Source organism: Chaetodon trifascialis, chromosome 20 (genome assembly GCF_039877785.1).
Source record: "Chaetodon trifascialis isolate fChaTrf1 chromosome 20, fChaTrf1.hap1, whole genome shotgun sequence".
Classification (NCBI taxonomy): Eukaryota; Metazoa; Chordata; class Actinopteri; order Chaetodontiformes; family Chaetodontidae; genus Chaetodon; species Chaetodon trifascialis.
Window position 1 is genome coordinate 1389076 of NC_092075.1, and position 23159 is coordinate 1412234.

Consider the following 23159-nt stretch of genomic DNA (forward strand, 5'->3'; position numbering starts at 1 on the left):
TTACTGCCAACTGTTTCCTGTTTGCACAAAGCTTCACATATATGTCATGTCTACATCCGCGCAGGCCGCCGTCGGTGATTTTCCACCCTCACTGCTCTAAAAACACCACTTGTCTCCCAAAAGAACAGGTATTGTGATTATATTTGGGAATATGTTTGTTTAATTACAAAATGATTTTTGGTGTGTTCTTCGTAGATAAACAGATTTTATAGTTCCACCGGGCTGCACAGCGGAAGGATATTACAGTGTTGTCTATAAAACCCCTGCGCTGCTCTTTGTTCGTTAAACTCTGACAGGATTCAGCAGACGGAGTGACGAACACCGGTGGGAGCAATTTGTTTGTAAGTATTTTGAACTTTCTCAACAGCAGTCACAATGTTTACGTTTCGACTTATGTTTAACGTGTCGTTCTGTGATGTTTTGTGTGTTGAACGGACCGCTGCTGTTAAAAAAAATGAATCAATAACTATGTACGTCAGCTGCTTTCGTAGCTAACAAGGCTAGCTGGGGCCTAACCCAAGAAAACGTCGCCAAGCATTAGCCTAAATCAAAATTCAGCCTTTAAATCAACCAGAAAAGATGGAAACAGTTATCAGAAAAGGTGAAGTAGTTGAGGATAGCCGCTATTGGTGAAATAAACGTCTCTGAAACGACGAACGCCGACCGTTTCTCGCGACATCCGGTTATCTTAGCAATGTTAGCCTATTAGCTTCATAACCGTTAGCCAGTTGAGCTGAAAAGGAAACTTCTGGTAAACTTTGCTGAATCACTGGACAACACTGTGCTGCTGCTTCTACATGCAGCTGCGTGATTCTTCCAGTAAGCTGTTTAAATCCGAGTGTTTCCGTGTTTTCATGAAGCTTCGAGCTGAAAGTGGCGACTGTAACCGAATGAAACCGCAGGAAAACTGTCGACCGTTAGCAAAACAACGGCGCTAGCCGACGGCAGCTAACGCTTTAGCAGCGTTAAAGGCAGAAGTCCATCTGAATCAATTCATTGAAATTTAAGAGGGCGGAAATCACTCAGACTAACCTATTTGTCATTTCTTAAAACTGAAAATGTCAAACTTTGAGGAGTTGTGATTTCACTAACATGATAGGCTGCTTTCAGTTTCTCTTGGATCTAAAGTGATTATTCATCTGGTCTCTGTCTCAGTCCAGCGTTATGAAGATGTCACCTCAGGCTTTAGGATGAGCGAGTTTAACATCTTTCTCATTTTATTAACCAAATGATCACATGGTTGATTCAGAAAGTTGGTGTGACCGATGTGTTTACAGCTGGTAGTTGTTGTTGTTGTTGTTCTTCAGCTGAATTGAATGCATGGCTGTGGTCTTTATGGAGGAGCTAATGAAACATTAATTTTCTCTCAACAGTGTCAAGATGCAGATCTTTGTAAAGACCCTGACTGGTAAGACCATCACCCTGGAGGTGGAGCCCAGTGACACCATCGAAAATGTCAAAGCTAAGATCCAGGACAAGGAGGGCATCCCCCCTGACCAGCAGCGTCTGATCTTTGCCGGCAAGCAGCTGGAAGATGGTCGCACCCTGTCTGACTACAACATCCAGAAGGAGTCCACCCTCCACCTCGTGCTCCGTCTGAGGGGAGGCATGCAGATCTTTGTGAAGACCCTGACTGGTAAGACCATCACCCTGGAGGTGGAGCCCAGCGACACCATTGAGAACGTGAAGGCCAAGATCCAGGATAAGGAGGGCATCCCCCCCGACCAGCAGCGTCTGATCTTTGCCGGCAAGCAGCTGGAAGATGGTCGCACCCTGTCCGACTACAACATCCAGAAGGAGTCCACCCTGCACCTGGTTTTGCGTCTGAGGGGAGGCATGCAGATCTTTGTGAAGACCCTGACTGGTAAGACCATCACCCTGGAGGTGGAGCCCAGCGACACCATCGAAAATGTCAAAGCTAAGATCCAGGACAAGGAGGGCATCCCCCCTGACCAGCAGCGTCTGATCTTTGCCGGCAAGCAGCTGGAAGATGGTCGCACCCTGTCCGACTACAACATCCAGAAGGAGTCCACCCTCCACCTCGTGCTCCGTCTGAGGGGAGGAAACTGATCTGCTTCAGACGACTGCGCATGCCCACCATCTGTTCCAGGGTTTGGAGGATCCCTGTCAGCTCTGTCATTCCTTTTAAGTTTCAATAAAAGATGCTCATTCCAGAGTTTTCCTTTGACTTTTAATGATCTCGCTTTGCATTTTGCGGCTTCAAATGTTGATGCTGTTTAGCTTTCAGAGCTTTAGTTGAAGTGTGGTGACAGAAAACACAAACATGGTATAGTTGGACGTGTTTGTGGTTAAAGTTTTCAAACTGTCGAGACCTGAAATGTTTTCATGTGAAAATGCTGTTCAGTGTTCACAACTAATAAACTGACTTCTCGCTGTCACCTGGTCTGTGGTTAATGCTGATGTTTATTACCAACATTAGTTCTGCAGAGTACATTCAGTCAAAGTACCATTTTAACACGAAGCAGGAGACGCCAGGACAGATTTTAAATGCTGTTTTAATAGTTTCACATAATACAGAAACAATGTAAATCACCTTCTGCTGTACCGTTCTATACATACACAAGAAAAACAAAAACAAAGGTGAACATGAGCAGCAGTACAGACACTAACAGGCTCAGAGGGGGATCATGCATGTGTGAACATATTTTGGTTGTTTCTTTAAGATACTCGTTACTACAGGAGGCTGGTTTGTGTTTCAGGACTGAAAGAGTGAGGAGCTCAGTCTGCTGATCTGATCTAAGACCAGTTTAAACAGGCACACTGAGGAAACACACGTTCTGATCAGTATGCAACACTTTGCACCTTCTGTGTGTGTGTGTGTGTGTTAGAAGATGACAGCCCTGACCTCCACCTTCCACCACCTACAGAATGGTCTCCGCACACGAGTCAGCGAAGTGGGCGTGCAGTTTTCGGTGAAAGTGTCGGTGAACTCCAGGTGGAGGCAGGTCACGAGGGGGGTAAAGGTGGCGCAGGTGTGCGGAGTAGAGGTCAGACTCCTCGTAGTCTGACTCCACCTGGATGCTGACCTGGGGCACGGGCTGGCGCGGAGGCAGGAGCGACGGAGGGTCCCCGGGGGCGAGGCTCGTCTGGGAGTGGGCAGGTGAGGGGGGGCAGGAGATCTTCAGGTGCAGGGTGATGCTGAGGAACAGTGGTGGAACCGGCCAGGTTACACTTCAACTCCTCCCACACATGCAGTTTCCAGTTTATTAGGTACAGCCAGCTGCATTAATGAACACGGTGACCTTTAACAGGAGGACTAACAGGCTGCTGTGATCAGACGCTTTGGTTCAGCTGGATGTTTAAATGAACTGGAAACTGTTTACACACAAACACTCAGAAATACACAAAACAGCAGCACTCGCTGAGAAACGGGAATGTTCCTGTTTGTCTTTCATCGTCGAAGGTGCAGCGTGTTGCCTGAAAAACAACACTTTGTGATCTCATGATGGACTAACAGCCTCAAAGCTGCTCTGCAGGGGGCGCTGTTCTTCAGACAGACACCACTAAAGCTGGAGGGAAAAGGAGCTCAAACAGGAAGGAAATGAGAGACTTTTCTAAAGAAACAACCAAAATCCTGCCATGATGAATCCCCTCAGCAGCGACACAGCGTGACAGGAAGGAGGTTAAAGAGATTCATCTAACTTTATCCACCAGCTCGTTTGTTAAACGTGTTTCACAGTTCAAAGCTCCGCTGTCTGTCTCACTGCTGTCTGTCCTCACAGAGACACCTGCACGCCAACCAGACCTCATGCTAAAAACAACACGTTTAAGATGAAGCAGTGGGACGAACATTCCTTCATTTAAAATCTTCAAAATACATATAAAAGTAGTACTAGAAGTACTCCTAACACAGAGTAACATATAATACACCACTGGAATATAATCAGTGACGCATTCACTGATAATCATTAAAGCTTAGTTTAATTCATTTCTTTACATCTGAGAGGTTAATCTGTAATAATACCTCAGAATTCATCAGTTAATGTATATTTTGTATTAATAATCTGAATCTTCAAAGTAACTAATGTCAAAACAGTGGAGTAAAAGGTACCACAATGCAGTGGAGTAGAATACTTCTACCTAACTTGTATTGAAGTACAAGTACCTCAGAGCTGAACTGACAAAGTTCTCCTGCTGTAGTTTTAATACACATTCATGTTTGTTGATTATTTATGAACAATGCGGCTGCTAAATGCTATATTATACTAAATACTCATATTTATCATACAAATCAAAGCTGCAGTGCAGAGCTTGTCTCCCCCTTCTGGCAGTGAGAGTAATTACACAAACACTGTCGACGTGCAGGTTTAAGTAAAGATATTAGAATGAGGACTGGCTCCACCCACTGACTGCAGCAGCGGTGTCTTTAATGACGATGCAGCGTTTTTTTAAAAGGGTCGACTGTTTTCGCGTGTTGTGAAAACAGGAGGAGGAGGAGGAGGAGGAGGAGGAGGAGTGTTTGGCCTCCAGTGAGATCTCCTGCAGGAGAACAAACAGCAGAGCTTCTCCTGTCGCACTATGAGGGGCACCTCTGTCCTCCTTTAAGCCTGATACACCAGTCACTTCACTCTGCTGCTCCAGTCAAAGAAGATCTCTTTCATCTTCATCAAAACACCACGAACAGAAATAACTGAAGGCCTTCAAAGACGAAAACAGCGAAACATTTTCAACAGGCATCACAGAAAAGCTCGAAAACATCCAAAAGGCTTGTTTTTCTCCCCAAACTGATGCTGGAAAGACCAAATGTGACGCACGCTGTACATTTCCTCCTCTCACAGCTAACAGCACAGCTTCAGCGTGAACATTAACTAACTGACAGATGGTTCGACCCTGGAAGCTGCATTCAGGCTCACAGGAAGAGCAGGAAACTGGAAACATCTGATTCACTGTTTCAGCACAGACGGCGAGCGTCACCACAGAGTGCTTAAACAGCCCGTCCAGATATGCCAGAAGCTAAGATTAAAATACGGAAGCAGACTACAGGAAGCGTTTTCAGTGGACGGACAGAGGCTGGAGCAGAGGTTTCAGGCTGTGAGAGGCCTCCCCGGCGGGGGTCGAGGGACGGACGTATGCAGGCGTCCTGAAAACCATGAGATGGCTGCTAACAGGAGCTGCTAACGGCTAACTCAGCAGACTGCTAACGGTGCTAATTTGCTAAAGGGGCTATGGGGGGTCTGGATTTGGTCTAAGGGGGGCCTCACAGTGTCAGCCTTGAAAGCCGCTGATCTGCAGAGAGTTTACTGCATATTGAAAAGACAGTTTCACACCTGCTCTGAGCACAAAACGTTACGCAAGAGCAAAGAATCGTTTGCTATATAATCTCTACTGTGCACGGCTGCAGAGCGGAAACGATCCACATTAAATGTCTACAATCATCTCCAACATACACGTAAATACAAGCTCAAAATGTGTGTGTGTGTGTGTGTGTGTGTGTGTGTGTGTGTGTGTGTGTGTGTGTGTGTGTGTGTGTGTGTGTGTGTGTGCTGTGGCTACGCTGTGTCGGGGTGTCTGTAGGGGGCAGTGTTGTTGTCCCAGCCGGCGTTTGTGTCAGCTGAGTGCAGCAGGTCGCTGTAGGGCACGTGCAGCTTCAGCACACAGTACCTGCGGTCTAACTCGTTCTGATCGGACGTGACGGTCGAGTACGGGTTCGTCTCCTGTAAGGAAACACACACACACACACACATGCACGCACACACACACAAAGCAAACATGCACAGAACAGAAGAAGCGTACACAAGCCAGTGAACACAAGTCGAGCACAAACACAAACACAGAGATGATAAAGATGAAGAATCTGCTGCAGTGACCTTCACATGATAACAACATGTTCAGAGGTCCAGAGCAAAGATCTGACCTCTGACCTTCAGCTGTCAAACATCTGTCATACAGTAAACCCAGTGGCTACGTTCACAGGCGCCTCAGAAAATGGGATTATTAGCAGTTTAGGAAATAATCTGAGCAGATGAAGCCGGAGCGTCTCTGCGAGCTTTGTCTCAAACCTCCAGAGCTGCACGACACGGACAGAACGTCCTGAGCGCCGCTAGCGCTGCCATCGCACTTCTCAGTCTGAACACTGGAGGGCGCTACCGCTTTAAGAGCTCCACCTGCAGCGATTACCTATGACGGATTATTAGGGCCACATCGAGAAAAAAAAAATCCATGGCCTCCAGATTAAAGTCGTACATTTATGACAATAAAGTCGTTCTGTCATAAGAATAAAAAAGTCTTAATATTACAATAAAAAGTCATAATTTTACCAGAATGAAGTTGAAGTATTCGGACAATAAAGTCGTAACTCTTGTCTCTGTTATTTGAGAAGAGAGATATCAGAAGAGCAGTTAAAATGAGGGTCGTGGAGAACTTTGTGAAGTTGCTCTTAGCATTAGCATAAATTAGCTACCGTAAATCACACGTAACTTAACTGAACCACAAACCGCGAGCAAACGGTCCAGTTAACGCATAACAGACAGCACACTGACATCACGTGCTGCCGTTAACCAAAAACAAACGACTTTGTTCTCACAATAGAACAACTTTATTGTCTATATTATTGGTGATTTTTCAACAGGAAGTGTGTTTTAGTTTGTAATGAAACCATACAAGTGATAACATTTTAAGTGTGCACTTCAGCCACGCACTGAATTTAAGTTTAAAGTATTAAATTAAAGAGCAGCAGACGCAGAAACACTTACTTTATGTTGCACTTTTATTTTGATAGAAATGGATTTTCTCGTGGTTTTCTGGTCTAGAAACAGATTTTCTGGTTGAATTTTACTCCCATTTGGACGGGACAACGTCTCAGAGGTGCTGACTCAACGAAGTGTTTTCGGGTTGATTAAACAGGACAAAGCCTCTGAAACATCTCTCAGTGTGAGCAGTTCAGTAAACTATGACGTCAACACAAACTGATCAATAACTTTAAAAAATTGGAATTTACGGCAGAGCTCTTGTATCAGAATGCATTAGACTGTTCAAGGGTCCCTAATAAAGTGGCCATGAGTGAACGTTCACAATGAAACATCTGGACAAAGATCGTCACAGTGGGAACTTCGACTGGGGTGTTGAATCACGGTGCACATGTGAAAGTAGCCAGTGTGACATCCATCGACCCAAAGCTCCGTCAGCGCTCCACCCGTCACATTCACAGGTTCAAACATGACCACAGGCGGAGGGAAGGGTGGCGTACTCACACTCAGAGGTCTGGCTTTGGGTGGGGGGGTTAACGTGAGCGGGGTCTATGGCCTCCATGGGAATCTTCACCGGAGGGGGGGCGGAGCTGTTGGGCTGAGTGACACAAACAGGAAGTGGTCGGCATGCGGGACAAAGTGGATTTTCACAGGAAAAGACTTGATCGATTCTAGATTTTTGTTTTTGTCAAAAAATATGATTTTCTTCCATCGTTATTCTGACTGACACACACACACACACACACACACACACACACACACACACACACACACACACACACACACACACACACACACACACACACACACACACACACACGTGGATTCATCCGCCGCTGAAAATAGTCCCAACAGATGCTGTTTTAGGACTCTGAGAGTAAAAGCTCGGCCATAGCAGCATCTAAGAGAGCGAAGTGACTCCAGCTTTGGTGACCTTTGACACGTGAATCTGTCCAGACAGGGCTGATCTCTGATTGGACAGACAGCCGAGAAGACAGACAAGAAGGAGGGACCTGTCAGATTGTTAGCTGCACATCCACATTCAGCCTCCTCTGTCAGAGGATCATCTGTGCTTCCAGACAGTTTGGTACAAACGTGTCTAAAATAAACTGTGGCGTTCTCGCTGCTAACAGACAGTCAGTTAGCTCGGAGAGATTTCTTCCCTCCTCTGGAGCTCTTCACTGAGTCAAGGACGCACAAACGATCCAAAAACGAAATGCTACAGCGAAGGAAGAAGCTCGGTGAAAACCGTGATGCTCTGTGGGATTATGGGAAACACGTGTTATTAGAGACAGCTAACAACTAAAAAGTCCTTTTCTAAATATGTGACTTGAAACACAGAATGAACTGTTTAAAGTCTGTATTTTTAGTATTTAATTGCTGGAAAAGTCAATGGGATTCTGAATGAGGTTTTCTTGCTGCTGGAAGTTCTGCTTTCACTGTTAGCATGTTAGCGCGTCAGCTACAACTAGCCGTGTGAGAAGTCGCTACATCGCGAGCTTCTTCATGAGGATTCATCTCACTTCCTGGTGTGACCGGACGTTCAAACATGGTTGATTTTGTGTTTTTTTTCCATATGATTTGGTGACAAAAATCTAGAATAGCGCAAGTCTCATCCTTCAGGTGAGAAAACAGAAGAAGGACATGATGTGCACACAGATGCTAACAGAGTTACAGCTTCTAAAGTGTTGGGACACAGTGGGACAGGTGGACAGATGCACTGAAGGGAGGACGGACAGACAAAAAGACTGAAGTAAGTGTGGTACAGTGCCTTTTCAGCAACACTGTGGGACAGAGAGGAGAAACGCACAGTATTAGTCAGAGAGAACAAACTCAGGAACGACAGAAACAACAGATGGAGAGACGAACGTTTGAATTCAAGAAGACAGAGCCGCTGACACTCTGAGGCTCAGCGATAATCCCGCGCTGCTCCACCTTCCCCTCACCTCCTCGTCGCTCTCCGGCTCCGCCGCCTTCTTCTCCTTCTTCTTCTTCTTGTCATCCTCCTTCTTCTTCTTGTCTTTGTCCGGCAGGATGTCGTCCAGCCAGGCCAGGTCGTGCTGTGAGAAGATCAGATCCAGCAGCTTCCGAACCACCATCAGCCCCAGAATCTGCACACAGCAGAGAGAGCGGGAGTTTTTCCTGCCGCCTGCGAACGCACCGCTGGCTTTTCTACAGCAGCTTCTTTAATTTCAAAATAAGAGGACCACCAAACGACACCCCGATGAAACGAACGAGGCTCACCATCACTGGGAAGATGATGGCCAGGAAGGTGGACTTCAAGATCCAGAGGACGGCCAGACAGACGATCTGGACGAGGGTGAAAAGGTGGACGCGTCTCAGAGGGACGTGACGCAGGAAGGAGAAGTCCGGCTGGTGCTTGAGAGGCATCAGATACAACTTGATCCGCTCCCAGAACTGAGGAGAAGGACGCAGAACAGGTTCTCAGGCTCCCCACAAACTCAGCATGACTGGAAATGTGTGAACACCTTCTCTGATCTACCTGGATGCCGCTCAGCGAGGCCACGCCCATGTAAAGGAAGACGCCATACAGGACCGGCATGGGGATGAACTGAGTTAGAGAGCAGCAGGTAGAACAGGACATCAGAGGAAGAGTGACGTCAATCAAAACGGAAACGTCACAAAATCTTCACGCGTCAGGTGACTCACCTGGAGAACAGGAGCGAGGAAGACGGAGAGTCCGGTCAGGACGAACACCAGGATCCCCGTCAGCCTCTGCTCCCTGCACACGGAGAATCGGTCAATACCAGGAGCTTAGAGCGGAAAATCGCACACGTGCACGCGCGCACACACACACACACACACACACACACAACAGCAGCAGCAGCAGCAGCACGACGGCCTCACCTGACTCCGAGGAACTGCGGCTGCTCTCCGGGAGCGCTGCTCTCGCTCTCCATCTTCAGAGAATCGATGTGTGCGATGGAGATGACGGTGGCCGCGACGTACCAGGGCAGACCCATGAAGGAGCACACAGCCATCAGTACCCCCACCCAGAACAGGTCCAGGTGGTAGCCACAGCCTTTCTGCAGGACAGGAAGCAAGAAGCCATTCAGGTCTAAAAGCGACTTTCTCTGACACTATAGACATTTTAATGTATTCTGTATAAATCACACTGCAGGGGCCAGATGTGTAAATGATGCTTTCATGTAAAAACCTGCATGCACCACCTGACACAGACCTCAGACCAGCGTACGCACGGTTTGGGTTAATTTTACTGACTATTTATGAATGTTAGAATTCACAGCTGAGCATAATGACAGCTGCTGTGATGCAGAAAAAAAGAGTAAAACTACACTTCACAAGTATGGATACACAAACAGGCGTTTCGGGGGTTTCTACATCCACTTGTGTCAAACTGGGAGATAAAACGAGGCTCCAGTTCCACAACGATTCAGATTGATAAAACAGAACCAGACAAGCAGATTTATGAATGTGATCTGCATATTTTCACAGATTTAGTGGTTTTATGGATCTGACTCCAGGTCTGTTTAATAGAATTACATGACATCAATAGAATCTACCACTGGTTGGTGTAGAGGAGCTCTGAGGGCGCCTTCACACCAGTCAGAATAAGATAAGTTAAGGTGTTGATGACCAGCATGCTGGTGGGTCACGTCTGCTTTGGTGAAGCTAAAACGGGTTATGAGCTCGGCCTCGTCCGTGTCTCCAAACCTTCAGCTTGTTTTCTTTGCGGTTGACGATGACGGCGCTGATCTGTTGGTCCATGAAGATGAGGATGGTGACCAGGAGAGCGGGAACGGAGCTGGCCAGGTACCACCACCAGGGGTTCTTACCAAACGGCATGACCAGCCAGCCGCGATCGGAGCGCGTGGGCTGAACACACACATGGATTTCACAAATCAAACGTTTCTATCTGCAATGATGACGGTGACACTGAAACGCACTGAGCAGGAGTTCAAACGTGAGCACAAGCACAGCGGCTGGCATGCACATATGGTAGAAATACACACACATTCAAACACACACGTTAGTGAGAGGTCAAATACCTTGAACTCAGTTGGAACGATTAGTTTGGGCGTGTCTAACCCCATCAACATATCCAGACCCACAAAGCTCATGATTGACAAGAAGATGGAAAAGTCACTGATTAGCTTCCTCAGCTATACGTTCACACACACACACACACGCACGCACGCACACACACACACACACACACAGGGAGGATAAATAAACGTGCAGTATCACAGCGGGGAGGGGGACAAACATCCACAAAGACGAGAAAACGGTGCAAACACGAGGAAATGAAGACAGAAAGAAGAAGAAGAAATAATTATTACACTGACAGATCCACACAAAATCAAATGACTCAGCAGAAATGTAGAAAAACTGCAGCCAATCAGACTTAAGAAGGCGGGAGTGAGGAAAGTGGTGTTCAGGGAGGAGAGGACCTTGAGCTTAGTGGGCACGTGCAGTTTGGGGGTGTCCAGCTCCAGCAGACAGTCCAGTCCACAGAAGAGCAGGATGGAAATGATGATGGCAAAGTCGCTGATGAGTTTACGGAGCTGGAGCACATTCAGGGGCAGCAGAGGAGAACATGGGAGAGGAAGAGGAGGAGGAGGATGCGTGGGTGAGGAGGTGCTGACGTGTCGGGCTCATGTCCAGCAGAGTCAAACAGGACTAAACTGCGACTATTCATTAGCAAATCCAAACATCAGCATGTTAGCATCGTCACTGTGGGCACGTTTGCATGCTGTTAGCATTTAGCTCAAAGCATCGGTGGCCTAAGCTCAGCCTCACAGAGCCGTTATCATGGATACACATTCGTGTCTTCAGAGTAAAACACCTCAGTATTGAAATATATATATATATATACCTGATGCTGTTTTGCTGATGAGCAAAGGATGTTTTTATCCTGTACTCCTGCACGTGTGTGTGTTGTAACAGAGTACCAGTGTGTTTAAAGAAGGCTGATATTTGCAGAGTTTGGCCACCTGCCTGCTTTAGCTTTGACCTTTCATGCTTTGACAAACGCCCTCTTCATCACATGAACGTAGTCTTTCACATGCAGGTTGGCGTCTTGCAGGCGGGAGCAGCTGTAACAGTGCTTAAGGGGAAAACAATGAACATCTTTGGATCTTTTCTGCTGTCTCACCTTTGTCGGGAAGTAGCGGCTGAACTTGAACTTCTTGAGGGAAACAGTCATGGAGTAGGTGCCGAAGAAGAGGATGAAGGACATGAGGGCCAGGTCGGGAACATACTTACAGGAGCTCCCCACCAGCATCCCGCCATACTTCACACACTCCTTCTTACTCAGCTGACTCCAGTCCATGTCTGTCAGGTTAAACTAGAGACAGAACGAGGAGGAGGACGGCGGGAGGAGAGGGGCGAGAACCGAAGGAGGGGTTCAGGGGTGGAGAAGGAGTGGACGCGAAAGAGAGAAAAGACAAGCGATAACAGACGAAAAGAGGATACAGAACATGGAAACAGGAGCCACGGCGCTCTGTAACGTCCACTCTTTAGAAAGACGTGTCTCTAAAAGGACGTCTGGACGCGTATTTATCAAGCATCTCGCACAGTGACCTGAGGCAGAGGATTATTGATGTCTTGTAGCTTCTCTGTCACTTTGTTTGCTATTTAAACTCCATCTTGTTTAGGTCAGGACGCCCCTGCAGTGCTCCTAAACATCAGCACAGATCAGTCGTTTCCTAATTAAGAGAGTCGACAAACTTTTACTCCTTCTCCTAAAAGCAGGAGCAGAAACGCATCGTCACAGAATGGGGCTGATCTCCTGTCCTGAGATGTTCGATAAGTACGGTCCAGATCTCTGACATCACAACATTTAGAGTCCAAAGCCTCAGAGAGCTTCACGAAGGGGAGCAGAGAGGATTCATGTCTGTTTGTCACTTACCAGCACAGTCATGTTATCATCTGCCAGCGGAGCTGAAACATTCAAGCCCAGCGCAGATGCTGCAGAGCGACAGCACAGACAGGGAAACAGAGGAAACCCAGTGAATGATGGGTAACACGACGTAAAAAAAAAAATAACAGCACAGTGTTTGATAAGAATTAAACACAGAAAACATCAGGAGAAAATCATGAGCTTAGCAAATGTCGACTACAATAAGTTAAAGTTTGTTTTTTGTCTGGGCTCTTCTCTCTGGTCTGAAGTGGGCGGGGCTCAGTTGGAAAAGGTGCGTCACACGTGCACCAATCACAGCAGCACTTTAAACAAAATCTGCTGACATTTGTGGGGAAGTCAGTGTTTAACATTTAAACTCTTAAAAACTTAAATTTGACTGTTGCTCATTTAGTAAAAAAGCTTCTTAAGACTTAAAACCAACTTTTCAGGAGCTTTAAACTTCTCAGAGCCACCTCTCCAGCCTACAGTCAGAGGAAGTAAAAAGCTTTTTGGTGTATTCCTCTGATTTAAACACTTCCAGGGTCTGCAGGTGCATACTCACTTTGTCAGAAAGCATCCAAAAACGAGGCAGAAACAGAGAGGACACACCAATCATCACAGAGCAAAGAGCAAAGACCTGCATCACACTGAAACATCTCCTGAATCAACACGCAGATCATATGTGGACATGAAGTCGTCCTGCTGACATTTTGCAAGCGTCCAGTCATTTCTTAATTATACTGATGCTGATAAACCGACACGTCGGGTCACCTCAGATCAGATTATCATTAGAAGAATAGTTCAGTTCTTTCCAAGACTGAAAAGAGAAGATTGATACCACATCCTCGACACGGTTAGCCTAGCTTAGCATAAAGACTGGAAGCAGAGGGAAACTGCTAGCCTGGTTCAAAGCTCAGAGATATTCCAGCTCTGTACTTCATGGACACACAAAAAGCTTTTCTGAAATATGGCAGCTACCATCTGTCAGTCATTCTCTAAATATTTCACTCAAACAAGTGAAAAAGATTTTAGATATTTATACAATATTTCCTCAAAGCACTTGAAGACTCACCCTGGTCCGGGGCGACGCATTCACACTTATAGGCCGTGATGTAGTCGGGCTTGAAGCCGCGGTTGATTGGGTAATACTTCAAGGCTCCTACCTGAAAGACAAACCGGTTTGATCAGGTTCAACTGCTGCGCTGCGTCCGTCCGTTTCACAGGGCGACGTGCGACCTACCATCTTCTTGATGGCGTCAGAGATGAATATGAAGGAGATCAGGCTGGAGAAGCCCTCCTCTGTGAAGCGGGTCATGTACTTGATAATGTAGCTGGCGTCCGAGATGACCAGCAGGAAACACTGCAGACACGAGTGGAGGCCGATCCACAGACGCAGCTCCATGTAGTCGATGCCGCTGTTCCTGTAGAGACACAGCGTGAGGACGTAACCTGTCACCTGCTTATCTGCACTCAGCACATCTGTGTGCGTGTCGCTTGTGCTCGTCTTACTTGCTGAATTCGTAAAGCAGCTTCTCAAAGATGAGAATGGGTCCAGTTGAACTGAGGATGATGAGGGGCTGCCCACCAAACATACAGAAGACAGTCCCTGCCAGCGCAGTGCCGAGGAAACTCTCCATCACCCCCTGGAAAAGAGGGAGAGCAGACAGAGACGTCAGCTAACCTGTGGTTGGACGGACGGTTTCTGGGTTGGTTCAGCGTGCTGCCGTCATCACGAAGACCTGGTAGTTTTCGGTAGCATCCCCCAGAAGCCCTCCGAAGGTGATGGCATTGGTGATGCAGCCCAGGTAGATGAAGAGCACAGCAGAGACGGACTGGATATGGAAGCCGTCGTAGATGTCGCTACAATACCACGGGATCTTCCGTTTGATGTCCAGCCACAGTCCACCTCCGACCCTTTAAAACAAGTTGAGCATGTGGTTCAGATCACAGAACCAGGATGGGACTGGACCCTGTGACATGCAGTCCTCTCCGGTGCTCTCATACCTCCCAGTGAACTTCAGCTCCTCTCCAAGCTCATGCGGAGCTGGAAGCTCCTCGTCCTCCCCTGCAGCCGCCCCGCCGGCCGAGCCGTTCATTTGACCCAGCTCGTTCAGGTTCAGCACCGACTTCCTGCGGTGAACACGGAAACCAAACGAGGCGTCAGGGTCAGGACGGGCCGTCTGGAGACACGTCCACACGAACCCACAGAGAATGATCAGCTCAATCTGCAGCCGCCCTCGGCTTCATACGTGTAGCTGTGCAGCCACAGATACTGTTCTGGGTCACCGCTCTTAGACGACTGCCTTCAGCCACAGCAGCTCCACATCCCCGTAAAAATACTTTATCCTGTTACTGCTAAGCGAACATTTCCTACCTGCAGCTTCACATTAAAAGCATTTAACTGGCGAAACACAGCACACACACACAAATCTTAAGGATTACAAATGTACGTGCCTCATTTCCGCCGATGGAACCTTCTTTGGAGGCTCGATGCGTATTTTTGGGTCCCATTCCCCTGGAGGCAGGACGATGACCTCATCCAGAAACTCATCAACACCAGCAATCAGGTCTTCACGGTCCCTGGCTTTATAGGCAACATCACTGAACAGCTGACAGGAGAGAAGGAAATAAAGTCAAAGTGACGGATGTCAGGTGTACGATTGTGTCCATCAGGGCAGGACAGCGCCAGTCACTTACATCGTCCACCATAAGCGTTGCAATGGCTCTGCCAATCTCATTGTAGGACTTGGTTTTGCCATGAGGACCCAGCAAAATGAAGAGAAACCTGTCAGAGCAGAAAGCGAAGAGGCTGATGAATGCAAGGACTGTGGAGACAGACAAAAAGGGAGACCTGAGACACCCACCTCGTCGGCACAGGGACCTCGGTGAGGCCTCCCAGAGTCGTGGCCTGAGCCAAACGCACAAAGGAGACGAAAGGCTTGTCCAGAAAATCCACCTCACCGATCAGGACGTTAGATGCTTCGGCATCGCGAGGGATCTTCTTCATGAACTTATTCTTGAGCTGGCAGAGGAGAGGAGCAGAAGAGGCGGCAGGAGGGAGAGCATGAGTGGAAATCACAGATCTGAGGCGTGCTGCGCTGCAGATGACCTCCTCCTGCTGCGCACGTCTGCCGCGGCCAGCTGCCGTTCACTGTTCACTAGTTTCAGCAGTTCAGCCTTTCCAGAAAATGACATGTAGGATTTCTGACATCGACATCAAAAGCCACGACCGTCTGACAACAGGCCAAACAAGGCTACTATCATTTGCTGCCACCTACTGGTCATACAGCGCTTCACAAGCTCCACCTCCACCCCAGGGTCACCTGTAGGCTCGGAGTCTGCGTTCCTCGAGCGGGGAACTTCCTGCTTTCCATACTTAAAGTGACAGTATGAGAGCCTGGACGCCAACGCCGGACATATTCTGCATTCACATAACAATCACATCCATGTCAGTCAGAAGCCTGAGCTCTGATGACATGAGCACCGAGCCTGTTAGAGACCCTCACCCTCACACCAGCCTGCAGCCAGGTTTCATACTGACTTCACCGTGAGGATCAAACAAACTTCTGACCTGAGCTTTCAGTCATTCCAGCCTGACCTCGCTGTGACAGCGGCTGTATTTTCCACAGTTTTAGGTATATACACCCCCCTGACTAAGGAGGCACGTGGCAGTGGAGTGGTGGCTGCTTAAATTAAAATCTCTTCATAATCTGTTAATGCTGCTTTCAGAGTCAATTCACCAACTGCTCCTCTGTGGCTCTCTGAACATCTCAGTCCTAAGCGACCGTAAACAAGACATTTCAATCTCTGGTACTACAGACTAATTTGACCATAATCTAGCCACTTTGGTTTCCATCTGCAGCTACATTACAGCAGGTTTAGTGGCTGTTACTCGTCTTCAGGCTCTACATGACGTCATGTGCGTCACTGTGTGAGTGTGAGTGCTGGTCTGATCAAAGGAAGCTGGAGGTGCTGCGCCGGCTTCTGTGAACCAATAATTAAAGCACAGTCAGGGGTCACATGCATGACTTCAATTCTCGCTTGCTTTGAAGTTCATAAGATATTCACACACACACACACACACACACACACACAAGCACACACACACAATTACCAACTGAAAGTGTAATGTTCTTCACTGCCGTACTTTTTGGGGAGAGGCTCAAATAATTAAGCTCAGAAGAAGAGGCTTAAAAATGTGCACACAAGCACAATTTAACAAAAATGTCCCACCTCAGCTTCCAGGTTGTGTGGATTAGAGGAATTAAGTCGTTCTGACAACTCTGTAAACCCTCTCATAAAACCAGGCTCAGCTTCTCGTAAAACACAAACACAGCAACAAAACAAAACACACACTCAGGAAAGCGTCTGCTGACGGTGTGCAGAAGTGAAGTGATCCATCGTTACTGTCCTCACAGGCAACAGGAGATTATCTGATGACCAATCCAAACCAGCTCACACCGTGACAGAGACAGTGTGTGTGCAGACACAACGGACTGCAGAACGTGAGGTTAAAGGTCGTTCCACCAATTTTACACATGAAGGACAGTTTGTTTAACACGACGAGTTTCTAAACCTCTGAAAACAGAAGTATGTCCTCTGCAGCAGCTTTGTCCAAGAAAATCACCCTGCTGAGGTCACAGTGATGTCATCTGGGTAACCTCATCATGGGTTTGGAAATAATACATTTATGGAGGGAAACCTGCGCTACAAAGAAAACCATCTAACACGTATTGTGTGTGGATCTTCGTCCTCTGAGCTCCACACACACACCGTCCTGCTGCCACAAACACTCACTGCAGCACCAACTGTGGACTCATTATTGGAGATACTGTGTGTGAGACGGTTCGGGTGTCTCACGCAGGAACTCAGGCTCTCGCCCTTTTGCACGCATGTCACCCACGTTGCTCTGTCTCACGCTGTCACGCAGCTGCTTCATCCTGCATCCTGCTGCCTGTGTCCACATGTTGCTGCATGGCTGTTCATATCTCAGCAGAGCTCCACGCGTTTCACATAACCAGCTGCTTCGTTATCACCTGCAGTGACTCTCCTCGCCTACGTCAGCGCTAAAGAACTTGAGAGCACCGTGTCAAGCAGGCGAAACCCAAAACCCGAACATCACCGAGCTGGGATCGGGTCAGGTATCCACAGGCTAGAGGGAACCAATGGGAGGTCAGATTGATGGTTTTGGTCTTTTCACGGGTTTGTTGACAGTAATAGAGAATATAAATATGGACTAGCGTCAGCCTTAGTTCTTAGTACGACGAGCTGAACCCACATGCACACACACACATGAAACACTGAACAGTTACCTGGTCTGTGCTCGGCGTGTCTGAAATATCATTCATGCTGCGGCTCTGGGCAGGATCTGTAAGCAAACCACACACACGTTTGATACTTAAAACACACAAAATCACCACCATGCAGAAGAAAGAGGCGTCTCGTGTGTTTGAGTGGACTTTTACTCAAAAACAGCTGAGCAAGGATGTGAATTCCATCCAATTAAAGGGCTGCAAGAGCAACAGAGAGAGCATTCAAGTGTGTCCACAGTGTGTGTTAGAGCTTCACCGGCTGGGATTATTTTTTAATGACTCATTTCCCTTTTTTGGCTCAAAGCAGATTTGGGAACAAATAAAATCAAACAAAAGGAGAAAAAGAAAATACCATACAGACCCCCCCCCAAAAAAAATCCTTTCATAATCCTCTTCACCCACAATGATTCACGAAAGAAATTAGCAGAGGTGCACACAATAGGAGCAAAATCTCTAAGGTAAACACACATCATATCCTGCACACAGTATGCATGGTGAGTACATGTACACACAAAGACATCCCATCATGCAGTAGCAGGGAGTTAGCTGCGATTAAAACACAGAATAAAGCAGAGAAGTTCATGAAAAAAGTGGGAGTTTAGTGATTAAATAGATGCAAATATTGAGTGTTTCAGTGGTGGAGGAAGTACTCAGATCTATGAAGTAAAAGTACCAATACAACAGTGTACTCCAAGTAATACACTCAAACCCAGGGGCCGGGCCCCTCCAAGATAATTCTGAGGGGCTGTCAGATGAATAATGAGAGAGACAGGAAGGAAAAAAAATCCCAAAAAATAAATCTATTTTCATAAGATCTTTGTTTTTTTGCTAATTCCACTTTTATTGTGAAATACTGCATAATAGTATGACGTAGCATAAAAAGGAAATATTTAAGTAAAAGAACCTCACAACTGTAGTTCAGTGTAACACTTGAGTGAAAGCACTTTCCATCACTGGTTTTGTAGGTAGCAGTAAACACAGGAAGGAAGCGTGTGTGTGTGTGTGTGCACGCGCGTGTGTGTGTGCGCGTGTGTGTGTTCAGACTCACGCAGGCGGCCAAGGCTGCTTGACTGCCGAGAGCGTAGGTCTTCTGTGGAGCGGTGGATCCCAGAAGCTGAACTAGTGCTACGATTCAGATTAGCCTGAGGACTACGGTCTGAGAGCGCGGCGGCAGAAGATGAGAGGACGAAGAGGTGATGTTATGAGGAAAGGTGAGACAGGTGGCGGCCGCCGTGGCAGGAGACAGAGGAAGCATTAGGATGTCATTCGGTTAGATTACTTTGCTGATTGCTGATTGGCAGCTGAAAACACACAGAAAGTGAGGACGGACTCACTGGAAGCAGCGTTGGAGGACTTCCCGATGTCGGCCAGCGAGCGGTGGATCGGCTTCTTGGTCTGGTGACGGTGCTTCCTGAGCAACACGAAGCTGATCTTCTCCTTCAGGTCCGGAGGGATCAGGCCGTCAGCGATCTGCCGATCCACGATCTCATCTGCAGTGAAGAGTTAGTCCGGGTGAATTTACATTTCTGTGTATCCTGTGGCCGCTCGTCCATCGTCATGAGCCTCATTGTTTTGGTTTTCAACTCTGATCTGCACCATCTGACCAACAGCAAACAGCAGCCTGAGGCAGAGAGCAGCTGGTGAACGCAGCAGAGCAGTTAGCTGCTAAAGAGCCTCTTTCTCAGGCATTGGTGGAGACCAAAGACAGAGCTAAAAGAGAGGGAACATTGGACTCTCATCATGATATCAGAGTAATGAGGCGAACACAAACAGCTATGAACGCCAATGTTGCTCTGCGTCTGCTGGACGTGTGAATGATGAACGTCCTGCTAACACGTTAGCCAACAACTCGGTGACAATATGCTAATATTGTGTTTTCAGCTTCTGGACAACAAATCAAATAATGCTTAAAGTGTAAGTGGGCGTGACAATGTCAGGGCGTCCTGTTACATAACGTCCAATCAGTTCAAACAGGTTATTGATCTCTTGTGCACTAATTGCAACAACAGGGTTCTATGACGTTCTGTGTGCAGAACATGTTGTGTACTGTGAGTGTGTCGTATGGAGTCTGGACACGGCGTGATTTTAGGATAACAATATTCAGCCGATCAATCAATTCTCAGATTTCATCAAGTCCTCGTGGCGGCACAACATGGCGGACAGCGTGGAAGAGTCTCTGTAGATACAAAGATCATTATTATGCCAATAGATGCCACTGAATCTTCCATACTAGCCCTTCAATGCACAGCTAATGAGTTCTCTGCATGCAGCTGCATTAGCAAACAAATATAAAGACAGTTTCTGTGTGTTTTTACTCATTTGGACCAGTGCAAGTTGGTTTTTATGGAGTATGAGACGTAATGACGGAGGGTTGGACTTCGGTCTAAAATTATTTTTTTCTTTAGAAATTCTGCTGGACTCACCAACGATCTGCGGCAGCGAGTAGCCCTCCAGGTCGAGCAGGATGCTTCCTGTCTGCAGGCAGGTCCTGAGCTCAAACAGGCTGTGGAGGGTCAGCGTGGACACATGAGGCTTGCTCCATCTTTCTCCTCCCTCCTCCACCTTCTCCTCAAACTTCACCCACCTGCAGAGACGAGAAAAAAGGTGGTTTAGCTGTGGAATTCAGTCAAGTGATGTTATTTGGCTGTTTGTTCAGGAGTGTCACCCAGCAGGACGTTGTTCTGTAATTTAAACTACAGCTTTAATTACACACATGTTGTGTTAAAGTCCTGTCAGCCATGATGTCTCAACCCTCAACCTCTAAATCCTATCAAAAGTGACCCCAAATCCTAAACTAATGAAAGTTCAGTGTGTGTGTGCGCGCGCACCTTGCAGACTCTTTCCACTCTAATTCGCCTCCCTCGTGCTGCAGTGTGTCCATCTCAGTGAATATTGTGGGTGTTGGGGTGCCGTCATCGTCCCCCAGTATGTGGCGCAGCCGCTCCGCAGCAGGAGACACTGCAGCAAGAAGAAACAAGAGACAGCGTCGCATTTCCATGAAACCCACATTTCAGCCACGTCAGAAGCGACCCACGCTGACAAACAGCCTGACATGGACATTAGCTACAAGCATGCTAATCTGGGATTCAGGAGTTTTTATGGTGGCAATAACACTTTGGTGCTAAAGAAAAGCAACAACATCCATCCAGACCAACATCAAATGGACCGGATGGCCTTTTTTCACGAGCACCACCCTCAGGGCAGACTTTCAAAGCAGCTGCATCGCTGCAGACTCATTCGTCTTGTTACGTCCTCCATTAGTGAAGCTCTTCAAGAAACAAAGCCATCAGGATGTTGGTTTGTTCTGCTGCTTCTGGGAGACAGAGGGCGCCAGGCTTTTATTCTGCTTTATTATCATCGTTATCATGTGACTTTGCCTTTGCAACGGAGAGCAAAAACACAAACTGGGACTGAGAGTCGTGGATTACATGTGACAAAAGTCCTTTGTTGAATTAAATCCCACAACAATACACATCAGACAAACTGTGCCGGAGACTCTGAGCCAATAAGACAAGCCCGCAGAAGCGTTTCAGTCAAGCAGAAAACAGAAACAGCCACATCTAATCAAACCAATCCCCATTAGCCTTCTGTAACGAGCGAGCGAGAGGCGGCTCCTCTAATGAGTATCTGATATCTGATCAGCCTGCACCTTGTTCTAACTTTACTCTGAGCGGATCGATCCCCATTAACAGCAGGCCTGGAGGCTGTTTGTGTGTGTGTCCGTCAGCACGAGAACGTGTGTGTCACTGCTCTCCTGTTTTTCCTCTTTATGAGGCAAAAGCTAAAAGAAAGTTAGAAGTCAGTAACGCGTTGACTCGTGGATCTAAACGTTCCAGTTTTAAACGTGTGTCAGAAGCCTGATGGGACGGTGACGACCACGGTCTCAATCAGCGCCTCCACGTGGGACCATTATGTAATCCATGTTAACCACCGAGTGGAGTATCATTCAAATGTTCCCCAACGCTGTTTCCATCATCACCTCTGCTCCATCACTTCAGGTCAGCTCACATTACGAGCTCTGCTTGTGTTCACGCTTTGTGTGCTGCTGTGCGTCTGACCCCTGATCAGCCGGTGTGAGTCCACATGACGTTTGCACTGTTTCACATCATTTGTGGGCCATCGGGAAAACACAAAGCCGCTCTGCCCCCCTGCTGCTTTACATAAAGGTCCACTGATGAAAAGGCCGGTGTGATGTGAAGGTGTCGCCTGTAATGACGCACTCTGACCACGATCATCACCCAGCTCTGCCCTCAGCTCTCTGATCAGGGCTTTGCTGGCCGCTTTAATGTGTGTTTAGAGTGTGAACTGGAAAACACATCATGCCTGGAACATTTCTGGACTCTTAATTAACACTAATGTTTGCTGGATGTGCAAACAGACAGCTGCTAACACATAACTTCATGCTATGAAAGTAAATGGTGTGTTTTCAGCTCCTTCCACAAACCGCTGCTGCTTTAAACAACCAACTTTTGAACTGTTTAAATGGCAAGTCAACAGAAAAACAAAGAAAACCTAATTCACATGTATCTGCTGACCCTTGCTCCATTTTACCAGCTACTTCACCATAACACACCACGTATCTAGACTCCTTTTCCAGGGGTTTCCTCTCTTTAATTATGCCATTTTTACCTATTTGGGAGCCAGGTAGGGTCCAGCGGGAGGCCATACTGGAGGGGAAAGACGCCCCGGGGTCCTGCATGCTCACTGGATCCTCTGAGCAGAGAGAGTAAGGCCCAAAGGCAGCTGGAGAGAGATCCTCAGGTTTGCTTTGGGCAGAGAAGAAGAGGCTTGGAGCTCCCTGAGTGTCCTTAGCTCACCACCCCTCACTCTCCACCATGAGTGGACATGCGTCCTTTCTGCTCGTTTGGCTTGGCTGCTTCAGCTCTGACTTCTGTGCTCCACAGACAGTTTGGTCATTTCAATTAGCTGCGTATGATTTGGTGTGTGGCTGATCTAAACGGTCAGAAATGCTCCACTGAAGCAGGCGGTGAAGGTCTTCTGTAAGCTGTGGCTGAAATCCACTGAAATCTCCAAAGCAGCAAACAGCCAGAGGCTTTAAGAGGGCTGACACACACCACAGGGCCCTGTAGTGCTCTCCTCCCAGAAGCCCATGCACGCATGCACGCACACACACACACACACACACACACACACACACACACACACACACACACACACACACACACACACATATACAAGAAAAGCAGGAACGTCCTCACCAGCTTCGACTGTCTTGCTCTGATGAGCCCACCAGTC

General features: G+C 47.5%; 2 protein-coding genes across 14 annotated transcripts in view; one reads left to right on the forward strand and one right to left on the reverse strand.

The window, feature by feature from the left end:
* The first annotated feature begins 67 nt into the window (after positions 1-67).
* ubc (ubiquitin C) lies at positions 68-2399 on the forward strand. 2 transcript variants are annotated; one of them, XM_070989562.1, is made up of 2 exons: positions 68-341; positions 1374-2399. In XM_070989562.1, exon 2 carries the CDS (start codon positions 1381-1383, stop codon positions 2068-2070), a length of 690 nt encoding a protein of 229 aa, XP_070845663.1. In that variant the 5' UTR covers positions 68-341; positions 1374-1380; the 3' UTR covers positions 2071-2399. The 2 variants fall into 2 exon arrangements, with proteins under 2 accessions (XP_070845663.1, XP_070845664.1); XM_070989563.1 differs by having other exon boundaries at positions 263-341; positions 1602-2399.
* Positions 2400-2760: 361 nt separating this feature from the next.
* The window catches only part of slc4a5b (solute carrier family 4 member 5b), a 28319-nt gene continuing 7920 nt past the window's right edge, over positions 2761-23159 (reverse strand). For 2 of the 12 annotated variants that reach the window (XM_070989549.1, XM_070989550.1), the window contains exons 4-27: positions 20732-20861; positions 20327-20487; positions 19238-19393; positions 18952-19059; positions 17904-17959; positions 15456-15613; positions 15289-15376; positions 15046-15200; positions 14596-14721; positions 14331-14505; positions 14101-14234; positions 13828-14012; positions 13664-13750; positions 12601-12659; positions 11845-12036; positions 10739-10852; positions 10404-10565; positions 9576-9754; positions 9378-9450; positions 9211-9279; positions 8952-9125; positions 8654-8818; positions 5623-5675; positions 2761-3159 (exon numbers count right to left, since the gene is read on the reverse strand). In XM_070989549.1, the coding sequence (XP_070845650.1) occupies positions 2883-3159; positions 5623-5675; positions 8654-8818; positions 8952-9125; positions 9211-9279; positions 9378-9450; positions 9576-9754; positions 10404-10565; positions 10739-10852; positions 11845-12036; positions 12601-12659; positions 13664-13750; positions 13828-14012; positions 14101-14234; positions 14331-14505; positions 14596-14721; positions 15046-15200; positions 15289-15376; positions 15456-15613; positions 17904-17959; positions 18952-19059; positions 19238-19393; positions 20327-20487; positions 20732-20861 (3236 nt within the window). In that variant the 3' untranslated portion in view covers positions 2761-2882. Of the gene's footprint in view, positions 3160-5533; positions 5676-7211; positions 7306-8653; positions 8819-8951; positions 9126-9210; positions 9280-9377; positions 9451-9575; positions 9755-10403; positions 10566-10738; positions 10853-11140; positions 11255-11844; positions 12037-12600; positions 12660-13663; positions 13751-13827; positions 14013-14100; positions 14235-14330; positions 14506-14595; positions 14722-15041; positions 15201-15288; positions 15377-15455; positions 15614-17903; positions 17960-18951; positions 19060-19237; positions 19394-20326; positions 20488-20731; positions 20862-21552; positions 21633-22532; positions 22926-23159 lie in introns of those variants that run through there. The other 10 variants (XM_070989559.1, XM_070989555.1, XM_070989558.1 and 7 more) reach the window with 10 other exon arrangements.

Excerpts from the sequence above, each read along its gene's own strand:
- ubc (XM_070989562.1), top strand. The coding sequence starts at position 1,381 with ATGCAGATCTTTGTAAAGACCCTGACTGGTAAGACCATCACCCTGGAG.